The sequence below is a fragment of the Buteo buteo genome, chromosome Z, assembly GCF_964188355.1.
Source record: "Buteo buteo chromosome Z, bButBut1.hap1.1, whole genome shotgun sequence".
NCBI classification, from domain to species: domain Eukaryota; kingdom Metazoa; phylum Chordata; class Aves; order Accipitriformes; family Accipitridae; genus Buteo; species Buteo buteo.
The window spans coordinates 193565-219472 of record NC_134204.1 but is presented as its reverse complement, the minus strand read 5'-3'; the positions used below and the strand labels follow the sequence as shown (position 1 = coordinate 219472).

The 25908-nt window shown below is 38.0% G+C and overlaps 1 protein-coding gene across 15 annotated transcripts in view; it reads left to right on the top strand.

The window, feature by feature from the left end:
* ZNF532 (zinc finger protein 532) overlaps positions 1 to 24485 on the top strand; it is a 50440-nt gene extending 25955 nt beyond the window's left edge. For 14 of the 15 annotated variants that reach the window (XM_075020791.1, XM_075020802.1, XM_075020789.1 and 11 more), the window contains 6 exons: positions 1051 to 1227; positions 9617 to 9779; positions 13704 to 13982; positions 19678 to 19790; positions 21438 to 21585; positions 23419 to 24485. In XM_075020791.1, coding sequence (XP_074876892.1) covers positions 1051 to 1227; positions 9617 to 9779; positions 13704 to 13982; positions 19678 to 19790; positions 21438 to 21585; positions 23419 to 23913 — 1375 coding nt within the window. In that variant the 3' untranslated portion in view covers positions 23914 to 24485. The remainder of the gene's footprint in view (positions 1 to 1050; positions 1228 to 9616; positions 9780 to 13703; positions 13983 to 19677; positions 19791 to 21437; positions 21586 to 23418) is intronic. The other variant, XM_075020804.1, reaches the window with a different exon arrangement.
* The last annotated feature ends 1423 nt before the right edge of the window (positions 24486 to 25908 follow it).

Genomic DNA, 25908 nt, shown 5'->3' with positions numbered 1-25908 from the left:
GATTCTTGAATGCAATGTATAGCTGTATTTCCTGCTTTATTGCTATCATCAGGGCATTAAAACAGTATCCAAAAACAATTTGATGTTTATACGGCAACAATCATACTACATAATAGGTGCCAAAATTGAAATTTTGGAAGGGTAGAGGCCTTCTATATTTAAATTGTAAAACTCTTATTGCAAAATAGTGGTCAATAAGAAATTTGTTCGTTTGACAGGTTATTTTGTAATTGCTTATTGCACTATGTTCTTGAACTTATTTGGTAGCATTTAGTACTGGATATGTATGGCACAAAAAGGGACCATTGTGTATAGAAATTCTTATGTACTAATATTAATTCATGTTTTTAATCATTTCATTTTAGAATAGATGCGGAAAGGTCACAAATTTTCGACACAGCAGAAGTATGTTTTTGAAAAATATTTTCAGAACTCCAATCTGATAGATTGATCTGATTGTAGAGATTCAGTTTAGTTGTCCTGAGTTTAAATTACTCTTTTTTTTGTTTTTAAATCCAAGTGCTGATTTGATTACTTGTACAGAAAATCATTACCAGTATGTCTTCATTAAATCTAAACAAGGGAAATGGTGAAAATGTTTTCCTTACTGGTTTTCCATTTTGGTGGTAGTTTCTAAATTGCTGTGGCGTACCTTATACAATCCACTGCATGTCATAAAAATGCATTTGGTAAAATCACTTCACAAATTTGCAGAGGATTTAAGCATTCTTTTTTACAATCAATAGACTATTCCTCTGTTAACCCTTCTCTCTGTTTTGTTGTAATGTCATAATAACATGTTCTGACTTCATATCTCTTAGATTTTCAAATTAAATTTGGGAAGTTTCTTTTTTCTTACTTTCTGATATGCAAATCTCTGTTTATGTTGATTCTTACTGGGTTGTTTAAATTGACGGAATAACATAGTTTTATCCAGTTGTGTATATATATGTTTATCTCTTCCACTTGCTTGAAAATCAGTGTTGATTCCATTTCATTCAGTACTGCTTTGGGCTAGGCTGAACTGACTCTTTTCCACTCTTTTTGCAGCTGCGTGCATTGCAATGTTGTATACTCTGATGTGGCGGCGCTCAAGTCTCATATTCAAGGTTGTCACTGTGAAGTCTTTTACAAGTGTCCTATCTGTCCCATGGCATTTAAATCTGCTCCCAGCACACACTCCCATGCCTATACACAACACCCGGGTATCAAGATAGGCGAACCAAAGTAAGCAAAATTAATCTTCTACTGCACTTGCCTACATTTTAATAACCTGTGAAATTGCATTCTGTCCTGTGCTTATAATCTTAAAAGTCACATACTGTACAACCAACAGTTTGTCATCCTGTTGGCAACATGTGGAGTTTGTGTAATGTTTTCATGAGTTTTTAGCTGGCAATTTATTTGGCAAAGGTTAAATTTCCATGAACATAGAAATAGCAGTTCTTTAAATGCTGCACGCTACAGGAGAGTAATATAGTAATTAGAAAAATTATTTAGACGGGCAGCTAGCGTGTTGCTCGTTCATATTTTTTAATCTGCTTAGCTCATCTGCATTTTTACTGTGAATTAAGATAATGTGATTCCAGAAAAAACTGCTAAGACTCCTCAGGACTTACACAGTGATTTTCATAGCATCTGGTTGAAAAAGTGGGGAAAAGTGATTTTATTTGTTTTCTGTTACATGCTCACAGATAGTCATCAGGGTGAATTCAGGAAATTAATTCTTTCAATGCCATCAGTTCACAGTGGTCAGGGGGGTCTTTGTGAGAGATGGTTTTAGAAGTGGCAGTTGTAATCTGTGGGCTAACCTCAGGCAATTCTCGCGGGCTACGGCCACCTGTGGTACCCTGTTCTTTTGATCAGGCAGCCGCTCGCTTGTCGGGCAGTGTTCTTCTTGCAGGATCTGTTCTCTTTCTGTCTACTAGATTTTTTCTTCATGAAAGCCATAGGTTTGGGAGTGGTAAGCTACGTTTTTGCTTCACTAAGATGGTCATGTCTCAAGGAGAGCAATTCCAGTGTGTTACTAAGTGAGAGGCGCCAGCCTTTAAACCTTTTCCAGCCTTGACTCTCCACATCAAAATAGATGCATTTATAGAGCTGTTTACATAAGCTTTTTTTCCAATACATAATCTCTTTTTTTCTGAATTCAAGCAGAACTGATTCTGTTCTGTAGCTAGGAAAGTTGTGCACAAACACAGTGGTTTACTGAAGATGGTAACACAGGGCACAATTAAGATCTCGGCTTCAGGGTCTTTGTTTTAAAGATGTTGCACGTTCAAAGCCTCCACTGAAGCCAGTGGGAGCTGCAGGTGCCAATGCATGTGAAAATTAGGCTTCAAATCTCATCGGCCTTAGCCTGATGCCTTCTCATTGCAGACCTTTTTCTTCTGCCTTTCTCCTCTGTTGGTACAAGTGCAGTACTGAGGGTAAATATTCAAGTATTTAACTCCATGTTATTTCTCTGGAGCGTGCAGAGCACACTAGTACATTTTAACAACTTGCAGACTCAAGAAAATAGAAGGCAGATGAGAGAAACAAGGTACCATGTAGTGTAATAACCAGATTTCAGAAGAATTTGGTTTATCACTGTTTCTTCTAACATATTAACAGGAGATGTATTCTTTAGGGTGTTTAAACCTACATTAAAGCAAAATGGCAACAAACTTACTGTGTCTGATACCAAATTAAGACATTTCCACCCATTGACAAATGACTCCTTGTTTTAATTCAGGATGGTATCTTCAGTGAGAGGCTTTGAAATACCAACATTTAATCTAAAACTTGTTTCAGATTCCCATAATTTTCATTAGAGAAAACGGAAAGATTAAGATCACCATTTGTGTAAGATACTTCACATAAAGCGCAGAAGATTTCTTGAATTGTGCTTGGATCTGCTGACTGTTTCTGATCAACTTCATGAATTAAGTATTTTGCATTAGTTTTCTTTCCATATAGATGTGTTTATAATTGTATTCTTTTACAAATTTATTTTGATTATAAAAAGACTAAAATAAAATTTTATGAAGTACTATTGTATTGTAATAAATCATAGAATCCATAGTTGAGTATTCCTCTGAAGAAGTGGTATTTTCTTTAAATTTGCCAGTTTTAATCAAGATGCTGTCTTAAATGCATGCAGAGTGACTAGTAGGATTTTCCCAGTCTTTGCAGTGTTTGAAGTTCTTTGCTTCCATTTCACAAGCATCTGTAGGTAGTCCAGTGTTGCCACCGACACTCCAGATGCCCACATTGACTGCTGTTTCACCATTTAGTAAGGTCTATTTCAAGCTATCAGGACCGGTAGTTTTCCTCAGAATTAGCTACATATATTTCTGCTACTCAGTAGCAATTTTAAAAGGAAATGTTTTTGTTGTTTGAATTAGTTGGTTTCTGAGGATATTTCTCATATATCTTGGTCAAGTTGGCATCAAATGTTTGTGACATTGTTCAAATCCTGGTTTATCTGCTGTAACGTTCTGTGTTAAAATCACAGAACAGCCCAGCTTGGAAGGGACCTTGAGTGATCTTTGCGTTCAGCCTTTTGGGGGAAAGGGAGCCAAGATGAAGGCTATCTAGCACCCTGTCCAGTCGCATCTTGAAAGCCTCCAGTGATGGGGACTCCACCACGTCCCTGGAGAGGTTGTTCCAGTGAATGATTGTTCTCACTGTAAAAAAATTCTTGTATCAAGATGAAACCTCTCCTGGTGCAATTTGTACCCATTGCCTCTTGTCTTCTCCGTGTGGCTCCTTGTGAAGGGAGACCCTCTGTCCTCTCTGTAGCTGCCCTTTAAGTACTGGAGCACTGTGATGAGGTCCACCTGAGCCTTCTCCAGAGAGAAGAGACCCAAGTCCTTCAGTCTTTCCTTGTAGGGCAGGTTCTCCAGCCCCTTGACCGTCTTCATCGCCCTCCTTTGGACCCTCTCCAGGCTGTCCATGTCTTTCTTGAACTGTGGGGACCAGAACTGGACACAGTGGTCCAGGTGTGGCCTGACGAGTGCCAAGTAGAGCTGACAAGTGGTGTTGTATTTGAGGAAATACATTCACATTTGACCAGTCTGCTGCTGCTGGTTTATCTGTACCGTATTACCTAGCAGCTATGTCGCATATGACTTGTGCACATTTTGAAAACTGAACAAATTAATTATTGAAAAGAAGGAATGTAATATAGTCATAGAACACTATAGATATGACTACATAAGCTCAGTTAAATTTTTGTTCTTCTGAAGTAAAAATTTTAAAACAAATGAAGGGTAGAATAGCCTTCTGTGTTTGGAAATGTGAAGCTTTCGAGTTTTCATTGAGTGTATAGAAGGTGTCTGACCCCTGAACATGAGTTTCAAACCTCCCCTGGTAGGCAGACATCGTTGAACTCTGCATGGCCATGGAACCTGACTCCTCGGTGTCCCCCTGGGCATCACAGAGATGCAGCCGAAAACCAGGCCCGGTGTGTCAGCATACTGAGGTGGCTGGGGGAGATTTATTACTTCTGTCCTGTAAGTGGGCTGAGACCAGTCCAGTCCTGAGGGACTCTTCACTGGTTCACACTTTTTTGTTTACAGGAATTAGGCTCACTGGGTAAATGGCTGTGTGCCTCTGGCATTTACTGGAACTGTGTGATTTGCAGTTACATTACAAATGGTTGTTTGGGAACAGATACAGTAAACTATTTGGTGTATGAAAAATGAAGTTTAATAGCAGTGATTCTCAGTGGGATGAAATTAGATTATTTTAATATAGGGAAATGGATGGCTATCTTGTCTTTCAACTTTGTGAAGCTCTCTCCTGTAGCATACCTAAGATGCTCCACAGTTCTTGTGGGAAACCAAAGCTTGTATGTGATTTTTTTTTTTTTTCAGTGAACAGTGTAACTTCATAGGAGCAGTACAAAGATACTTTTCATGGCTGATCTCTTTTTGGATATTGGAGAAATTCTTGTTTATCAAGACAGATTATGGATATATACTGTACTATTGGTACAAAGTATATTATCCCACAAGTACCATTTTTTTAGAGAAAAAAATTATGGGAAGGAGAAATACCGTACTCTGATGCAGAAGCTTTCAAAACACTAAACATCTTTTATGTGATATGAAAGTATTTTCCTGTGAGATAACACCTGTATTTATTCTAAGATAAAATATGAATTTGTTAACTGGACTTTTGAAAAGTGAAAAAGTCCATGTACCATGCCCATTCTGGTGTGTACTGTGGGGCAGGAGCAGTTATGGAGTAACTGCCCTGGCGGTGTGATTGCAGTTGAACTGCCTGCCTTACTAAAGTGTCGTGTTGAATTGATGTGGTTGTAAATTATGTCCTGAATAAGTATAACTGCCTATAAGCTTTGGATGGGTTTTAAGCTATTACATGTTAAATACTGACTACTCCAATTACAAAACAAGCAAGCATACTCAGTTGCATGTGCTTAGGCTTGAAAATCATCCTTTTGATGTGACTGAAAGAAATACTCGAAGTGGATATAGTCACAACTCATACTATCGTGTATGTTGGTATGAATTTAACAGAGTACAGTCTTTTCCCAGAAACCTGTCTGAAATTTGGATCTCTCCCAGGTAGTTCTTGTGCTTCTGTGAAAACAGAGTAAAGTCTTTTAGCTCACATAGAAAATACATAATATTCAGCTCTTAGAGATACAATTTTTATATGTGATAAATTCAGAAAGATGTCAGATTTTTTTGTAGCAGATTCACTTTCTCCTGTCAGTGCTCACGAGTGCTGCATGACTTGGAATGTGGTCATTAAGGGCTTGGGAAGAGTATTGCTGGCCAGTCGAGGGAGGTGATGCTTCCCCTCTGCTCAGTGCTGCTGGGACAGTGCTGCAGTACTGGACCCAGAGCTGGGTCCCCAGTGCAAGAGAGATATGGACATACCAGAGCAAGTCCAGCAAAGAGACATGAAGATGAATAAGGGACGAGAGCATCTCCCACGTGAAGAGAGGCTGAGGGAGCTGGGACTGTTCAGCTTGGAGAGGAGAAGGCTCAGGAGGACCTTATCGATGTGTATAAATACTATATGGGAAGGCTTGAGGAAGAGGGAGCCAGATTCTTCTCTGTGGCACCCAGAGACAGGACAAGAGGCAATGGGCACAAACTGAAACACAGGACTTTCCACCTGAACACAGAAAGTCACTTTTTTACTGTGCAGGTGGTCAAACACTGAACAGGTTGCCCAAAGGCTGTGGAGTCTCAGTCTGTGGAGACATTCAAAACCCAACTGGATGACATGGTCCTGGGCAGCCTGCTCTAGCTGACCTTGTTTGAGCAAGGCCTTGACCTCAAGAGCTCCCTTCCAACCTCAGCAATTCTGTAGTCCTCTGTTCCTTACTTTAGATACAATAAGAATCTGAAGCATATAGTAGATTGTAGTTTACTTGATTAATTATGTAACCCTGCAATGATAAATTTATATACTACAGACCTGAAATCATTCCAGCTGAGATCACTGTCTAGTTCCTCCACAGACGATAAAGCAGGTTTTCTAATTTCTTGCATCTAATTTTATTTGCAAGGTACGGTTCTAATGGAAATATGCACCATGAAATAATCAGAGAATTATTTTTAATTGTGCCAGTCTTTATTTACATCTTGGAATGTAACCCGGAACATGTAACTTTACTCATGTCTCTTTAGCACCTAGCCATGGGATCGACTGCTCGGCAACAGGCACCAAAATGCTGGGATTCTGGATGTTAGCAGTGGTATGTGAGCAATGAACCAGAAGGGTGAAAATCACCCTGCCAGGGACAAGGCTGTGACAGTCTTGTGCCTCGGCTTGTTTTCCTGCTTAGTTAGTAATCAGGCTTGACACTTCTTGACTTTTGGACAAAGTTGCTGATGGAGATGTAAGACAGTATTTTAAGAGACAGGATGCAAGGGACAGAAGAATAATATTTGGTGCCCCAGGATTAGGGAATGTGTGTGGTTACTACCAGCTCTAGCCTGTGATGTTACAAGCAGATTCACTACAGAACTGCAGCAAGTACTTTTCTGACGAAACTCTGGGGTTTTTTTCTTGTATGCAGTGAAGAGGGCTGACAGTAAAATCACTGCTTTAAATTATCTCTAGCTGCTCTGCTAAGATGGGACCAAGACGGTGGAGTGTGCTTAGATGCTCAGTAGCTCTGCGTGCTCTGTGGCCAAGGGAAATGATTCCTTGCGCAGTGAATCCTTTGACTCTTTCTACACTTAGAGCTTAAACAGTGCGTCCCACAGAGAGTGCTTGTAACAGCACTGTGCCTGGAGAAGGTTCACGTTCTCTCTGTTTCTGTCTGTGCTTAATTCAGCTGACCGGCTGGTGTGGTGATCCATTGACTTTTTTCCCCAGAAGCTGTCTCTTACGATCTCAAGTTAAAACTATTAGTAAGATATATGGGTTTATATTGATGAGAGGTACATAAGGCAAAACTGCATTTTAGGAACCTGGGATTTCTTTCTTACCAGTTATTATCAAGAAGCATTTCCTGTTTCTGGCAAGCTCTTTAATACCTTTCATACGGAAATTATCCAAGAAGTTAGGATTCTGAAGGGGTATAGATCAGTAATAGTGTGTCAGACTGAAATACTTGTTTTGAATTATGTTTAAGAAGCTTTTCTGGACAGTAATGTGGGGGGTCAGAGGATGGGGAGGGGGCTCCCCTTTCTAAGTACAGCGTGGTCACTAACTGAAGCTAGCAGGTGCATTCTGCTGTGCTTGTGCAGAGTCACATCATCCCATGCAGAGGGTTCACCACAGGAAGCAGTACCATAGTATGTAGGTCTTCAGAAGATGCTGTGTAAATAATAGATTTATCTTGGCTTATGTGAGAAACTGGGACCACTTGATATACCACAAAAATAATACGTTTCACAGTTAATGTGATTAAGTATACTATTTTTCATTATTTCAAATATTTGGATGCATTGAATGGCTTGGACATTGAAGCAATGTCCCTGTTCTTGTCATCTCAAAACACTGTGCAGTGATCTTTAGAGCTCCTGAACAATGTACTATTGATGATAATTTCTTAGAGGGATATAGAAAGGACTTGGAACATTTATGTGGATAATGAGAAAATACAGCATTCTAGCAAGCAGGGTTTGTTGGGTTTGGGTTTTTTTAATGGAAAGTCATTCTTTAGGACAGAGATCAACCTCTCTAACTGATGGGATTAGGAAGACTGCTTTCGCAGAGGAAGTGCCTGTCATTGTACTGAGCATCTGTTGTTGGGTTTCTTTTATTTTAGCTGAACTTTTTCTGAAATACTACCACTGCTGATGGCTAATGGATTAGATTTCTTTCTCATCTGATGATCTATAGCGAATTTCTTTGTTACTTTTCTTTCACATGTCATTTCCTTCCATTCATTTTCCAAATTTAAAAAAGTGTGATGTTTCTGAAAGAATAGAATTATTTACTGTTTATTTAACAGATACATTAAAGGATTGCAGTTTGCGTAGCTAATCTTGTTACTCACCTTTAGTTGCCAGGAAAATAATTCTTAATACAATCAAACATACAGATAAGCAAAAACAACAAGCAAAGTATTGAGTAAATAATTACTTAGAATGCAATTTAAACTATATTTTTCATTATAAAATCATCAGCAAAATGAAACCAGCTTCAAACTATTGCCGTGTAGTAGTTGTTGCAGCATTTAGATCAGAGGATTACGTTTCTGGTTTCCTATGTTTTTTGTCTGTTGGACAAGACACTTTACAAGGATCTGCTAAAAATACAACTATTTTCAGATTGTTTAATAATGTTCTTAGGATTTTGTGATACAGAATTTTAGCTATCATGTTCATTTCAGGGACTATGCTTTAGTGTCCAGTACTTACCTAGTTCTTGTTAATAAGTGTATCTATTTCTAAAGGACTTCTGAAATTATATTAATAGATGCATTGCTTCACCAGTTACATAGCTACTAAAACATAAATAGCTTTTGTTACAATTTTGATTAGAATATTGGCTATCAGAATGGGAGATTTAGGTCGCTAATTTCAAAAGTCATGTATGCTCTGAGAGAGGAAGCTGTGGTTTGGTACTGTCTCTACATTGCTTCGACAGACAAATTTGTAACAGCTTGTCATTGCAAAACAGGGAAATGCCATCCCGTGACGTTTCAGCTTCAGAGCATTAACGGAGTCTAGGCTTGGAATTCAGGAGGCTCAAACCCATATACATTGCCAAAAATAAATTTATCTAGAAGTATATTGCCAATTATGACCAAATCAATCACGCCCTAAAACACACTGCCTTTGCAACCTGAAACAGGTATATTGTCCTTTAGTTGTAATGTGAGTTCAGAAACTGAAGACATTTAAATTTCAGAGTATCCTAAGCAGATGTTGGTGTTATACATGTAACTGGCATATGCTGTTATTTTCTGGCTTCTTGTTTGCACTTTTTAATGATTTTTTTTCTATTTTTCTGGTTTTTCTACTGCTTCCATATTTTTAAATTGGAGGATGTTTTGAATTAGTTTAACTTTTTTCAGGCGGTGTGAAATGATTGCTTAAACATGTCAGATCTTTGCTGAGAAAAAAAGTTAACATCATGACTCTTGCAAGTAGATCATCAACATGACTGACGTTGTTTATTGTACTTCTGTTTTTAGAATAATATATAAATGCTCTATGTGTGACACTGTGTTTACTCTACAACCTTTGCTCTATCGCCACTTTGATCAGCACATTGAAAACCAGAAGGTGTCTGTTTTCAAGTGTCCAGACTGTTCTCTTCTATATGCACAGAAACAGCTTATGATGGATCATATCAAGGTGTGTAGGCATCTTCTCTTGTCGTTCATAGATACCATTTGTCATGCAATATATGCTGTGAGAAAATACTGTAAAAAGGCACAGAATAACAAGATGACTGCTGAAAGAGAGAGATGTTAATAATTCCAAGAGAGTAATCTGTGAATAATGTTCTCAAATGTTAAAATGTTATATTTCTTATGGTCTTCAGTATATCTGTGATGTAATCGCTAAATCAGTTTTTCTATGTGAATGTTGATTTTGGTATATCTCAGTGCATTGCATTCAGTAGCTCATTTTATCAAAATAATAATGGGTATAGTGAAGTAAGTTAGTCCTATCCTAATAAGTATTGAGCTTTATCTACAGTATTCTAAGTATTATTGCAGTTGGTGGGAGCTGAGAATGCTGAGTACATTATAAAAGCAAACCTCTTGTGTTCAGAATTCACTGGTAGGAACCAGTATGTTTCTCGAATAGATGTAGAGGTTATTTGTGTGTGTGTGTTTACATAAAAACATGAACACATGCATGCTTTGAAAAAAAATGAAGTGGCTTTTCTCATGAATACCTTTATAACTGAAGATTTACTGTCATCCTTGCAAATCATGTTTTTAAGAATCAGCAGTCCTCTGGCTATAATTTGTTAGCTGTGTATTTTAAATACAGTGCGTTACCTTGTTTTCTGCATACCAAATCTGTTAGCAGTGCTGAATTTCTTATGCCTTATTAAGATGTGGTGCCTGGTAACAGCTGAAGTTAACTTACACCATTACAAAGTATTACAGTCCAGAATGGTAGCACTTAATTCAGTGGGTTTCAGTTGCAGTGACACATAAGACTTAGTAAAATTTGTAAACAGAATGGTGGAAAAAACAGTCATCTTTCTTGTCTGCTAAAACCATCATTTTTCATTTTAGTCTCAACTATGGCACTTGCAACCTCAGAAATCTCTGAAGTTGTGTTGAAAACAAGATCACAAGTCTTGAAAAACAGCTGGTCTTAAAGTCAGTCTTAAATTTGAGGAGGAGACAGGGAAGGGCTGATCCAAGACGTTCAGAAATATACGGACTGAGTATTTTCTTTGTTTCTGAACTAGTTCATATTTACTGTTAAGAATAGTCTTACATTTATGCCAGATACCTTAAATGGTCCTCTCATGCAGCAATATATTTTCTGCTTCCTTTAATCTACTTGTATTGCTTCTATTTTTAACTAAATAGGCAAATTCCATATATTGTAGAGTATGTCTTATTATATAATTACTTTTTCTTGACTCAGGTATTGTTGTAAAAGTTTTGTTATATCTGTCTACTTCTTTAAGACCTGAAAACAACTATTTTGGGAGCATGATCTGACTGTATTTAGGGCCATAAGCGATTCTTACATAAATTAGGGTTGCTCAGCATTTCTCATTATAAAGTTATTCTCAGTTACTTACAATTTGGTCACTATTTAACTCTTTTGGCTGTAGTGTTCCATGCCAGTATTTGTGCTTTGAACCAGTGGTTTTTTAGCATGTTTCACTATAGATGATTCAGACTTTTTTAGAATAAAATTAGAGGATTAGAACATACATGTGCAGTAACAGTATTACTGCTTTTATTCAGAATTGCTAGTGCTTTTACATTTGGGATGTGTGTATAGAAGTAGGGACAGCAGCAGAAAAATATAAATTAGACTTCAGTTAAGGAGGAATGAAAAAAACTGTAACAGGGTATAGATAAAAACAGAAAAGGACTTGAGGAGAGGATGAGTGCCAGACAAGGGCAGAGCTCAGCCTAGCTGCACAAAATGTAATTGTTTGGTATGGCTAGACATAAACCATCAAGGCAGAGAAGACCTGGATGAAAATAGAACAGAAAGGGATAGAAAGAAGCTCAGGAGGAGATTACTGAAAGCTGCAAAAAATAACCTAGAATAATTCCTGCAGATGTGAATGTTTCTTGTTGGCAAAATGTAAGTCTCATTTTCCTGTAACAGCTTGCTACAAGAAAATTTTTAACAGCCAGTAAGAAGAGGTGGTGAAGGTCTGGACTGCAGGTGTAACACTCCCAGTTCTGCTGGTGATCTGCATTGTGATCACTGTGACTCCATGTTATGCTTTAATGCTTTTTGTTTAATTTCAAGTAAGAAATTAAATTTCAAGTATTGGTTGGATTTAAAAGACATTTAGAAAGTTCAGCACTAACATTTTACATGCTGACGAGTTAAGCTGGGATGGAATCTCCAGGTCAATCTTCAGTTGCCTGGAACTGTAGGAACCTCCTTCCCCTCTACCTCATGCTTCTTTATTCTTGTCCTGGTGCAGTAGAGTGCTAAGGGCAGCCTCCTCCTTTACTACACAATATCTTTGTTCTTAGAGCCAGTCAGTTGGTCCTGTGTGCTTTACTTTTTAATAACATTTTAGGTTTTTTAAATTACTGGCTTTTCTTCTATTTAACAACAGTTAAATAGGAAGAAAGGAAGCAGAAAATGTATTGCTGCATGAGAGGACCATTTAACATATCTGGCATAAATGTAAGATTATTCTTAACAGTAAATATGAACTAGTTCAGAAACAAAGAAAATACTCAGTCTGTATATTTCTGAACGTCTTGGATCAGCCCTTCCCTGTCTCCTCCTCAAATTTAAGACTGACTTTAAGACCAGCTGTTTTTCAAGACTTGTGATCTTGTTTTCAACACAACTGTTAAATAGAAGAAGGTGTTCTACAGATCAGGTTGATATTTGCTGTAGAGCCAGCAGGTAGTCCCAAGAGCCACAGGATTTATAAAAGAACTCAATACTGAAGTATTATACTGGAGTATCAGATTTGTATTCTTATATTCTCAGAATCAAAAATGTATAGCATGGTTTTTTTGTTTCTGAGGTTAACCTGTAGGAAAAATAATTATGTTTGGGATGGCTAGACATATCATCCAGGAGAGCTATAATAAAGGTCAGTAGATGAGATGATTAGAATACTGTCGTTGTAAAGGGCAAGTCTTTTAGATGTGAGAGAGACCTTGATAGTGGATGCTGACTCATTCCTGCTGTGTCTGTGTTTATATATGAAACTCAGACACACAGCTGAAGCCCAGGTCTTCCTGAACTAGTCATCTTTTTGGAAAGCTCAGGTATCATACCAGCATATAACGCTGGCTGAGAAATTGGGGGAGGAAGAAGTGGAAGAGTTCCTCCCTTCCTTCTGATTGTTTACTTAAAGTCTAGAAATAAATTGGTGGGGAAGGATCACTGCCTAAGAGCTGCAGGGTCCTTGAGAACAGCTTGTTAGACAACTCACAGCTGTCCCCTGGTCTTGGGGACCCCATCAGCCCTGCACACCTTTGATTTAAGGACTGTTAGCAATATAGCCCTAAGTGAGGGAGCTGATAAGCTTCTGTGGAGTAAGACTGGGCTTAACTCAGCCTCAGCATAAAATGTTAATATATCCTAAACGATATAGTTGCCTGATTCCTCCAGAGTTGCCTTTTCTTGTCTTATTTACCAATGTGCCAAGTCAAAATTTGTCAGTAAAAACCTTTCTTTCTTGGAAATCTCTAGTCACGTAGTTTGAAATGAGGATGCTCAACTAATACATTAGGTAAGTAAAGCGAGAAACTAACCTTAACTTAAAGTACTTTTTGAGCCCTTTTTTCTTCCCTGTTAAACAGCAATTTAAACTTAACCTACAAAGTCTTTTTTTTTTGTGAAAATATCTAGCCACTGAAGAAAACTTCTCTTTAGCGACTGATGGTGTCTGTTAGTGTTGTTGGCTAGTTTCTCTTTATGCTAGGCCTTGCCTTTACTTAATCATGTTTCTCTCAGTTAAGAATGTGATCTGATATTAGTATGACAAAGAAGTAAATGAAGACTTTTGGTTCAGAGGGTCTTTGCATTTTGTCAATACAACTGTATAAGTCTATGTTATTTTTGTACCTTTTTTTTCCTCTTTTATTGTAGTCTATGCATGGAACTTTGAAAACTGTTGAGGGGCCACCAAACCTGGGGATAAATCTGCCTCTCAGTACTAAACCCACAACTCAGAACTCAGCCAGTCACAACAAAGAGGACACAAAATCTGTCAACGGAACAGAAAAGCTGGAGAAGAAATCTCCTTCTCCCATAAAGAAAGCAGAACCTAAAAAAGTCACTAATCCTGGCTGGACTTGTTGGGAGTGTGATAGGCTCTTCACTCAGAGAGACGTTTACATCTCTCACATGAGGAAAGAACATGGAAAGGTAAATGAATAATATTCAGTTACAAAAAAGTGAATTAAACCTGAAATATGAAGTAATTTTTTTCCAAATGCAGTTGTGGTTTTGCAAATAATTCCTTTCGGTTCCATCATTATTCTTCTGTGTTCTTATACATGTTTCATCGTTCTCCCTTTGGCTGCTTAGTTTTTGCCATTTTCTAGTTCTACTGAGAAAATCCACATCCTCTTACTTAATTGTGGGCTTGTTCATCCAGTACCAAAATTTCTTCAAGATGGAAAGAGTGAAAGATGTTCCAGTATTTCGTCCAAGTCATCTAATCTGATACAGGTTCTTATTTCTTCCTTTGTGCCTTCTCAGTTCCCTCTCTCTCTTGAAAGTTCATTAACTGTTAGACTCAGGGAATGGAGCCTTGTTTTATTGGTCCAGTGAGTGCCAAACAGCATTTCAAGGGTAGTCACGCTCCAAGGTCAAGCCATTGCTCTAATCTTAAACTCGTAGGTTCAGCCAGCAAGTCAGCTGAGTTGAACAAGTTGAATTTTGTATTTAAAGCAGATGGATTTGAGATAGCTTACTTAAAATGGATTGAAACTGAAATACAGGAATGCTGTATTCTCAAGTCGGCAGAAAGACAGCTTGGTGTCCCTGCTGCATGCGATAGCTTTTCCACTTAAATGAAATTTAAAAGACTGGCAGGTAGGCCATAGTGAATCTGATCCTTGGATAGACCCTTCTTAGCTGCGTTTGAGACAGACTGTAGCAAGCTCCAGCCTGATGCTGACAAACAGCAGTCATGTGCTATCCAGTCCTGTCCTTTGCTGTGTGCTAGTGAAAATGGTCTGATTCTCTCCTCAGCTGGCAAGCAGGGAATTAAACTAATGTACTGTGCTGCACTGCAGAAAAAGAGCAGAACTGGAAGGGGTAACAGACTTATTTTGTCTTAAGTAGAGAAGAATCATCCTGAGTGTGAAAATCTGTAGTTTTCAGGATGCTAATATGCTATAATAAATGATGGCACATTTCCAGAGGTTTCTGTGTCCCTTCAAATTACAGTGCTTATCTCTAAAGCTCTTGTGCAAATTATTTTATTCTGTTTATAAACATTTTATGGAAAAATGGAAAATGCCAGACTACTGAGTGTCATCTCTAATTTTCTTATGACAACTTCAAGCAAATAGCACCCAAGCTTGACTGACAGGAGACTTTCCATGTTCTCCTTGCCTTCAGTAACTACCACTCCATTCCTTCAGCCTTCTTGCTGTGAAGAGTCCTGTAGCTACATTGCCAGTCCCCCTTGGAACGAAACACACAAAACCAAAGGATTATGATTCACAGAACTACATTTTCTTTTACCTGGTTCTCCTTTTACAGCGGGAGGGCATGAAAAGTAGGCAAACAGCTGAGATCATGTGGTCTCCATTTGATTTCTCCAATTGCTTTAAAAGACCATTTTTGCATTTCTGTCCATTGAAGTCACTGAGGAACTGTTAATTGCTTCAGTTTCAAGGCTAGCAGATATATTCCTGACACTTCTGCTAGGTAGTGTCTATAAAGAAACTCTGTAAAATGTGTTACAGTCCCTGTGGCATGCCTATGCACTAAACACTTGTTTCTGATCCTGTAACACTCAATCATAGTTTAAGTTTCTGTCAAAATCAGTCTCTTTAGCAGCATGTAAACTGTTGGTCCACTCTGTTTCACCTGTTTGTCCAAGTATTAACTCATCAGTACTTTTACTGGCAAGCAGAAATAAGTTAAGGACCAGATGCGTTTTATATTGATGCAATTCTTAAAAACAACACAACCTTCCTATGAAACTGTCACTTCAGAGTGAACTAAAGAATGATATCCAGTCTGATCACATCTGCAGCAAAGTGGCAGAAGGCATGTAAAATAAGGTTAGTAACACATTGATCATGTTTTCTAAATATTAGCTTTAAATATGTATCTTTCTATCTCTGATGTTTAATAAGAATGTGCAATGTTACCTCAATAACAGCCCTTATTATGAAATGCTAGGTAATTGTTGCACTCAAATACTGGCCTAAAGGCCTGTTTCACTGTGTACATTTATGTGCTATTTTTTATCCCTATTCAAGCTGTTCCTTAAATGACACAGGAGGCATATATATATATTAAAATGAATAGATACAACTCCATGTCTTTCAGAAATGAATTATAAAGACCAGTTGTTACGTTCCTTCCAGACCTTTCAAAAATTTCACTAATTGTTAGCTTTCAAAATGACTATATTCAAAACCTAAACTTTTATGGATACATTTTATTGTAGAGAGACTAGAAATGAGCATAAGATATGGGTCTAATAAATAATGGAATTACTTTAAGTATTTTTTTTAAGAATGATAGGTTTAGGTTAAATGCTCTAAAATTATCTATGCAGAATGTTTGTTAGAAACTTTAAGGAATTCATGAGCTATTCACAAAGTCCATTGTCATGTAAGGTATTTGAAGATAATCCGTTTCAAACTTCTAATTGCTGCTTTTGCAGGATCAGAGTGAAAGTTTGGAGCTGTAACCCTTTTTAGCTGATCCCAGGCTGGATTATTCAGAGGTATTAATAGGAGAGGTATTGCCATGTATATCCTCTTTGGACAGATTCTTGAGTTTCCAGACCTTATTGGAAAATGTCTACGCAGGCAGATAGACAGATACATATTTTCTGTATCCTCTTCCTGAGCTATGAAGGTGAGCCAGCTGTAGGGTACGAAAATCTGTAACCACCTTTGTGTGACTCTCTGCCTGACCTTAAAAGTGCTGTTTAAAAAAAAAACAAAACACAAAACAGTTACTACCCCAGACAAAGGGTGGTTCTAACAAGTCTGTACAACCCCTGGCTTGAAACTGGATCATGTATGTCTGCAGTCAGCCAGGTAGACATATGCTGAGCTTCCTAGGACTTGTGTGTAATTGTGTTTCTATGAAAGGACAGATGTTTTCTAAGCAGGAGTTGCTTTACCAATTCTGACTTGCTGTGCATCTAATTGAACATCCTCTTTCTTTCTGTAAAGACAAGATGCTGTACAACAGGTCCTGCTGCACCTGATTACAGAACTAATTTTTTAGTTCTTTAGGTTTTGGCTGCCATTGCAGAAACTGATGCATCCAAAATCCTATTTGGGTCTCTATGTGGAATCTTCCCAACAAGTTTAGAACGAGTGTGGTGTCATGGATGGTTACCCCAGGCAGTGCCCCTCGTGCTCTGAGACGGACTGGGTCCTGCTGAACACAGTCCTGCTGCTTTTCTGACTAAGTGCTTGATGCATCTACACTGTGCAGTGGCCTCAGCAAAGATACATGGGCCACCTTGGTTGAGCTTTTGTACATGTTTATACAGCATGGTGCAGGGCTGTTTCGTGATAGAAGTCCTAATGTGACTTCACATTTTATTTTATTTTATAAATTCTTCCCAGAGCATTGCAGTCATAAGCATACTTCAAAACCATACTGCAAAATGTATTGATTAATGGATTAGCTTTAATGAGTATGCACTGTGTGTACACACTGTCAGGTTTTTACCTTTAACAATTTAAGAGTGAAATATGTTGGTTTCCTTTTATTTTAATTGGCCTTTAAACATGAAAAGGAAGTAACATTGAACAGTACTGTGCCTCTAACAGCTTTATGTTGGCTAGCCCCAATAAAATTACCATACCATGTTTCCTAATGGGCTGCTTCACATTTGCATGAACAACCTTTCAGAACCGCTTTCCTTCTGTCACATTCCATGAGATTTTGGTCTTGATAGCAAAAGGTCTCTCCTCTCATTGTAACACCTCTTACTCCTTTAGTCATTCCAGACATCACTTTTTCCCATCTACAAACTTGCCACCGCTCACTCCAAACTTTGCAGTAAATGATAATTTTCAGTAATGACATCACCTCTACAGATCTCCACTGGCTTGTCTGTAGCTGTTCCTGAACAATGTAGCCATTAGGGAGAATATGAACATCAACATAAAGTTCAGCACTTAGAGCACAATATAAGATGGATGTTTTTCAGTTCCTTAAGCATTTCTGTATGACTTGAGCCCATTAGTATTTAGGATTGAGAATTCTTTTTTTAATTATTATTAATTAATATTAGGCACCAGAGAATGACTCGTCATATTAAAATGTCCATGTGGATTATTGTGCATTTCCATTGTTTAGGAATTTGTGACTTCCTCAGAGGGTAAGAATAAGTGAGCCAAACCCTTTACATTCTTACATTAAGAAAACCTTTGCTATTGAGTGTTTTGGAACATAGGGACAGATCTTGGGTGGATTCTCCAGAAGAGTCAAGAAGAGTCCAAGTTCAAGCATTGATCCAAGTGTTTCACCCAGTGGCATTAGCTGGAATACTAGAATAAAATATGATTTTTTTTTCCAGTTTCCCTATAAGTGCAGGAAAGAGAACATTATTGACGCTGTGAAGGAAAACTATGATCACTGCTAGAGCAGGAAAAAGCAATCCAAAGAACATGATTTTCTTTCTAGATACTTGTCTGATGGTATGAGACTGTCTGTTGCTTCACTTTTACCTGACTAGCAGGCATGAGCCCTCCCTCAGACTGGAACACTTGAAATCTGGGTCCATGCGATCCAGATTTCTTTTGGGAGGTTCCAATAAAATCTATTTCTTCTTCAGACCCAGAACACCTTGATTCTGGCAGGAATCGTTATATTGAATGTTAAGCGTGGGATCCTGGCCCTGGCTGGATTGTTGAAAAGTAAACTGAAATAGTAGTCTGGAAAGGTTTTCAATTAGATTTGTTTGATCAGTGTTTGGATTTAATTTCGAAGATGTTGTTTTGATTTCCTTGTTACTGCCAATACAGCAAAAATTACAGATACAAACAATCTAGTAACCTGTGAAAGGAAGCAGGAAATCTGATAGGTGATGTTTGCATTTCCTTACTGCAGCTACTCTGGTTGATAAGACATGCCGTTTGAATTGAGTTCTAGGACTGATGGAATTTAAGGGACAGGACCGTGTCATTCGTTCTTGGGGCTTGTATAGTCTGCAGTTTTGGAGATGTTATTTCATCAGATACTAGAGCTCCTGTGGCCATGTTCAGCTGGAATGACATAAATGGAGATAACTCCATCCTTTTCAGCTTCCTTCCTTTTCTTTCTCCTTCCTCTTAACAAACTGTAATATAAAACCCACAGAATTCCCCAAAGAGGTGTCCCTCAAGTTGGCATCAGACCATACCTCTTATTTCTTCATGATTTTTCTGAGCCCTGTTAGTGTGTCAGTGTCCATGACATTTTGCTTTGGTCCTTATTATGTGCTCTTCACTCCTCCCTGTACATGACATAAGCTCTCAGTCAGCAACTGCAGTTGTAGTTTGGTGATGGGAAAGAAAATGTTACTTTATAGTGAAAGCAAATCTCTCACCGTACTGCCTTTGCTGATCCAGAAGTAATCCACTGATCTTCCTTGCTTCTTTGGTGGAAGAAATCCACTTCATCCACAGTCTGCGACACCAGTTTACAACTGGTGATAGATGTGTGTATAACTCATGCTAGCCACACTGCTTTGAAAGAGGTCCAGGTCCTCTGACTTCTGCAGTGTTGCTGTAGGAGTGGTGTGTACTTGAAGATACAGTTCCAGACACTGGTAAGTGATGTTTCTTTCCTATTATCAAAAGGCTCAACACATGGACTACTTTTACTGAGCTTTTTTAATTAATGTATTTTTCTTCTTTTTATAAAGCAAATGAAGAAACATCCGTGTCGACAATGTGACAAATCTTTCAGTTCATCCCATAGTTTATGTCGTCATAATCGTATCAAGCACAAAGGCATTAGGAAGGTTTATACATGCTCGTAAGTTCTACTTTTATTTATTTAGAAACAGAGTATGAACCAACAAAAAACTTTGTTAGTTGAATGTCTTCTCTTGATTGTATAAAAGGCAGTGTCCCATTCATTCAAGTGAAGCAGGTATTTAGATACCCTAGTTTGGCCTGTCTATGTATCCGACATGCAGAAGACATAGCAAGCTACTGAGAATGCATGTATATAAAGTCTGCTGTCTTTCAGAGGCTTTGGCAAGCAAATCTGAAAATCTACTGAGCTGAGAGTTTGCATGGTTGGTAGTTCTACAGTGGTGAACTTGGTTTTCAGTAGTCTCTCAAATATACAGCCCATTCTTCTAATCTACAAAAGCCAGTAGTTGTAGTATTTTTCTCATACATAAAACAGTGCATAATGTCTAAAATCCTTAGTGATGTTTAAGTGGCTGGAGAGATGATACATAATTTAATAGAAAAATCCATGTCAGTCAGATAAGATATATAATACAAACTTTCTGTTATATCTCTTCATTCATAATTTTGTATGTATTTGCATGCTGTGGGACCAAGCTTGAAGTTCTGAAAAGGAAGGTGCAAGCAGCAGCCGTTCTCTGTGGCTGAGATCTTACCAGTCCCTTCTCTGCCATAGTATGATCTCTGCTTTGTTATGGAAAGCACAAAGCACAGTGGTGTGGAAACTTGAGACTGCTGTGCATAGCATAGCTTTCCAACAAAGTGCTTTATAACCTCCTGTCTCTGCACTGTGGTTGCCTGACACAACCTGCATGAGCTGGCTAGCCTAGACACTATTTCTCTTGGTATATTACGAGTAGCAAGTGTCTGTGTTTTGTATGCCCTTTGAGCAGAAAGTTTATTGTGGTTCTCAGTTTTCATTTCAGAATGCCTACAGTACTGGGTTTTTTTTCTTTTTTTTTTAATAAAGTTAAAAGCAACAGCATTTAAAAAGTTAAAACCTTAGGAGGGACACTCAGAAAGAGTAATACAGTTTAACTTCTCCCCTGCAGTTCTTCTTTGGCCATCCCTCCTCCAGACACCTGTACAGTATATTACAACATTGGAGCTCAGGAGAAATACACTTCCCAAAACCACAAGAGAGGTTTAGCTGGTTCTGTGTGGGATTGTGAAAGACAAGTGCTCCTTATTTTGAGGTTGGAAAGGGAGCTGAGAAGGAATTACTAGTTCCAAGCAGATCAGTATTTGGATTTGAATGCAGAATTAAGTGTCATTTGAAGCTAGCATTCATCCTACATGGAAGGTGATTGCTTTCCCTATGAAATTTAAATTAAGGAGAACTTGGGAAAGTGTCTAATAGAATGTACAGTTTGGTGATGTTAGCAGAGATCCAAGAAGGAAACTCAGATGCTCCCAGGTTTTATTCTGACTCACACTTTATACCATTTTGGATACTATCTTCAGAGAACTTCTCATTTGCTCTGAATATAAATTGCTCAAACGTTTCTAGTGTTCTTTTGTAATTATGCTAATTTTCTTATAATACTTCCCTGTGCAATTGATTGGAAAAACATTGTCGCTATCTTCAATAGATTGTACTCTAGTCTGGATTTATTTACTAGGCCTATTTATATTCTTCAGTATACTATGACTTTTGTTAAGCATGACATTTGAATCTGCGCGTGTCTGCTTTGTGTTTATGTAGGCACTGCCCAGATTCAAGACGTACTTTTACCAAGCGGTTGATGTTGGAAAAACATATTCAGTTGATGCATGGCATTAAAGACCCTGATGTGAAAGAAATGACTGAATCAACCAATATGGAAGAAAGGGAGGTAAAAGAAGACACAAAGGTAATCACTTAGAAGATGCATTCAGTCACTGAGAGTGAATTTTTTGTGGGTATACATTCAGGCTCTTTAAATAGATGCAGATATTTTGATCCCATAAAAGTCTGATCTTCTGTGCAGTAGAGCCCAAAAAATGTCTCAAAGGTTCCTGCAACAAATTCTGTCATGCTTGAACTAGAACATGTTTTTGGAAAGACTTCTGTTTGGTTTTATCACTGAATGATGGAGAATATGACTTAACCCTTAGTGGTTTGCTTTAAGAGCACCTTTGAAATTCTCTGCAACCAAGTCCTCTCATAGCTGTAGAAAAGCTACAGCTTATGTAGAAGCAATGTGACCTTCCAAATACTCAGCCTTGAGCTTATCTGATACAAATTTTACAGTGAAACTGCTTTCAATCTGATGATTGAAATACAGCAGTATCTCCCACTGGATTTAGCGTTGGTGTGGCCTCACCTTGGAGTACTGTGTGCAGTGCTGCGCCCTACAATTTTAAAAGGGATGTGAAGGCCCTTGAATGCGTCCAGAGGAGGGCAACAAAGCTGGTGACAAGACTGGAAGGCATGTCCTGTGAGGAGGGGCTGAGCACTCTGGGTTTGTCTAGTTTGGAGAGAAGGGAGGCTGAGCAGTGACCTCATTGCTCTCTGCAGCTTCCCGAGGAGGGGATGTGGAGAGGGAGGTGCTGAGCTCTTCTCCCTGGGATCCAGGGATAGGACGCCTGGGAATGGCTCGAAGCTGCATCAGGGGAGGTTCAGACTGGGCATTAGGTGGCATTTCTTCACCGAGAGGGTGGTCAGACCGGAACAGGCTTCCTAGAGAGGTGTTTGATGCCCCAAGCCTGTCAGTGTTTACGAGGCATTTGGACAATGCCCTTAATAGTATGTTTTAACTTTTGGTCAGCCCTGAAGGGGTCAGGCAGTTGGACTAGGTGATCGTTGTACGTCCCTTCCAACTGAAATATTCTATTCTATTCTTCTGTTGATGATGAGTGTTATGCAGAAAGTGCAAGTAAGATGACTGCGCTGTCCAAAGACTTGTTACATGCAGAGATGAACATTTTTTAAGTGTTTTGGACTGTATATGATAAAGAATTTCCCCTGTGATGGCATGTCCAAAGCTGACAGTAGAGACACAAACATACCTGGTTTTTAAACTGTACTATAGTCCTTTACATTACTCTCTTTCAATCCATCATATTGTCATCTTATTTAAGTGTTGAAAATATGGCAGCTATATACATTGTCTTTATAAACATCATGGAGCATATCTGAGCTACATAGGATGCAGAGGATTCTTGAGGAATATTCATGTCAGAAGACTAACAAGGAGAATATAAAAAATTATCAGTCTAATTAGTTTTAAAAATTGTGCACATTGATTCACCCTTTGGCAATACGTTAGTTTGGTTACTAACAATCAGGAGATATCTGTCAACTCAAATTTCAGGCATGAAATAATATTAAGTAATTAAAATGGAGTTCCAGAAGGTACTGCTGAAAAGTACCTAGACTGATACTCTACAGTCTGTACACGATTGAAGTCTCATTGGATGCAGTTACGCTGGCAAAAATTTATTCAAGTTTATACAGTGGATTAGATACTCTAGCTCTATCAGAGCTGACAAAACAAATTTTCTATGTGATTTATAAGAAAGAAAACCCCTAGTTTTCCAACAAGTACAACATTTATTTGCTTGTATTATTTCAAATATTGTATTTATCAAAGTTGTACCGGAATCTACCAAGGGAAAGTTTTTGAAGTTTGCAAGTCACAAACAGTTATGAAAAGAACTGCATACTTATCCTTACATGATATACCATTTATGGCTTTTTCTAGGTTCCTAGTCCAAAGCGTAAATTGGAAGAACCTATACTGGAATTCAGGCCTCCACGAGGTGCAATCACTCAGCCATTGAAGAAGCTAAAGATAAATGTTTTTAAAGTTCACAAGTGTGCTGTTTGTGGCTTTACAACAGAAAATCTTCTCCAGTTTCATGAACATATTCCTCAGCATAAATCTGATGGCTCTTCATACCAATGCAGGGAATGTGGACTGTGCTACACATCTCACGTGTCCCTCTCCAGACATCTCTTCATTGTACATAAGCTGAAGGAGCCTCAGCCAGTATCAAAACAAAACGGGTCTGGGGAGGATAATCAGCAAGAAAATAAACCCAATCACGAAGATGAATCATCTGACAGTACGGCATCAGACAGAAGATGCAAAGTGTGTGCAAAGACTTTTGAAACTGAAGCGGCCTTAAACACTCACATGAGAACACATGGCATGGCCTTCATTAAGTCAAAAAGAATGAGTTCAGCTGAAAAGTGATCAGATTATTTGTGATGCAGAAATCTCTCTCCACATTGGAATACTGATGACATTTTTGCTACAGAAAGTTCAAGGTATAATAGTGTTAACAGTACTGTTCAGGCTGTTGCAATATATTCTGCATAAAAGTGTCCCCTTCACCTCATTGTCTATACCCTCAAAACCATTGAAGCAGTATTTGAGTTGAAAAGAGTTTGTATATATTTAAACTAATAACTTTTATACTCTTTGTTATGTGTTTGTATCGGTATCTAGTGGAAAATTTGTTTTTTTCTGTTTTGTTTCTGGTTTTTTTCTAGTAAGTTTCTTTAAAACAGAGTTCTGAATGCTGGGGCAGTTCCTTAGGTTCTCTTAAACTGTTTCTTATTTGAATGCTTCTGAAAGAAAGTTTAGCTAATGGAAGTACATCAGAAGGCAGTGCTTGGAGGGGAGTGGGGAGGGGAAGCAAGCTAAGGGGAGATTTTAAATTCTAAGAACTTGTGCTTCTAAATGTCTAAGGAAGCTTTTAAACTTTCTCTTAAAAATATATATACTAAAAAAAAAAAAAAAAAAAAAGGAAAAAAAAGTACCACTGCATATGAAAAATGCAGTGCTGGTTTTAGGTGGCGACACCAGAACAGGTGCAGACCCCCTAGAATGATAGAGTACTTTTGAAAAGTATAATTGCACAACTCTGTATCATGAAGTGATTTTTTAGGACATCAGGTGCTTGTGATCAAAGCTCAAATTGTTACAAAAGGGCTGGGCTGCTCTGGATTTAACAAATAAAATGTAATTAGAGGAATAGGTTTATAATGATGATGTTTTTTGTCATGTAATTTATTAAACATTATATAGAAGCGAGTATACAGCATTATGTATTTTCCTTTATTTCTGGTTATTGAAAGAAAATAGTTAACCCTTGCTACAGGGGTTGGTATTTCCCAGCTCTGTATGCTAATGCCAAATGTTCTGGTGCTCAGTGTCACATACAACCACAACTGTCAAGAAGCTAACACACCAGCCTATGTAAGTATAATTGGGGCTTTCAGCTTTAGCACAGATCATATGAAGCTAGTTCAGCCATTTCAAACATGTATCTAATATCACTAGTTACGCTTTCACAAAGTACAAAAAGGTACCATACTGTCCCTTTCATATATAGTTCTCTGTGAGAGTTATATTTTTGGTTTGTTTTTGCATTTTATACCTTGTATGTATCCCTAAAAAAAAATTTTTGTACTTTTTTTTAAAACAAATTGTGTATATATAGATAGCTGCATGATATAAAGTAGTAATTGTTTGGTTCCTTAAAAGTCTTGCTGCTGTCAGATGTTACTATACACTATGTCCATTACAACTGTATTAAACACATTTCATATGTAAATAAATGTGGAGCAATTTGCCCCTAAAGATTTGTGAGATTCTGTTATTTATCATTAAATTTTAACAGTTTGAAAAATTGAAGTGTTTGAAAAAATACGGATCCTTCTCAGCCACCTCTGTAAAACTTCTTAATCACTCTGGACATTGTGTATCGGATACATTAGTTCTGCACTCTCTCTTCATCCTCATTCTTAATTTGTTTCATTGGTAAATGCTTGTTATCCCATTTATATTACTCACATATTGAGTGGTTATGAGGTACTTCTCCATCCTAAAACATACAGCTGGCGTCGCAGGATCTTAGTGTGTAATGTACACTGGCCATCACTGCCCTTTCCATTAAGTGTATACCTCTTGAACACTTGTTTGTTGATGTGCACTGTCAACTGTACAACAAATGAGTTATCACTATGCAGAATGGTGTTTTGTATACAGTGAACAGATAATAAAAGTTAAATTTTCACAGCCATTATTAATACTTTTGTTTATTTTCCATTTTCACCATCTTGTACCTGCAAGGGATGCTGCAAACCAGTAACTTATGTCATTGTTGGTGCCGCCAAGAGGTAAAACACCAGAAGTTACTGACAAGTCATCTGAAAGCAGCTGGGCATGATGTGAAATCGCTCC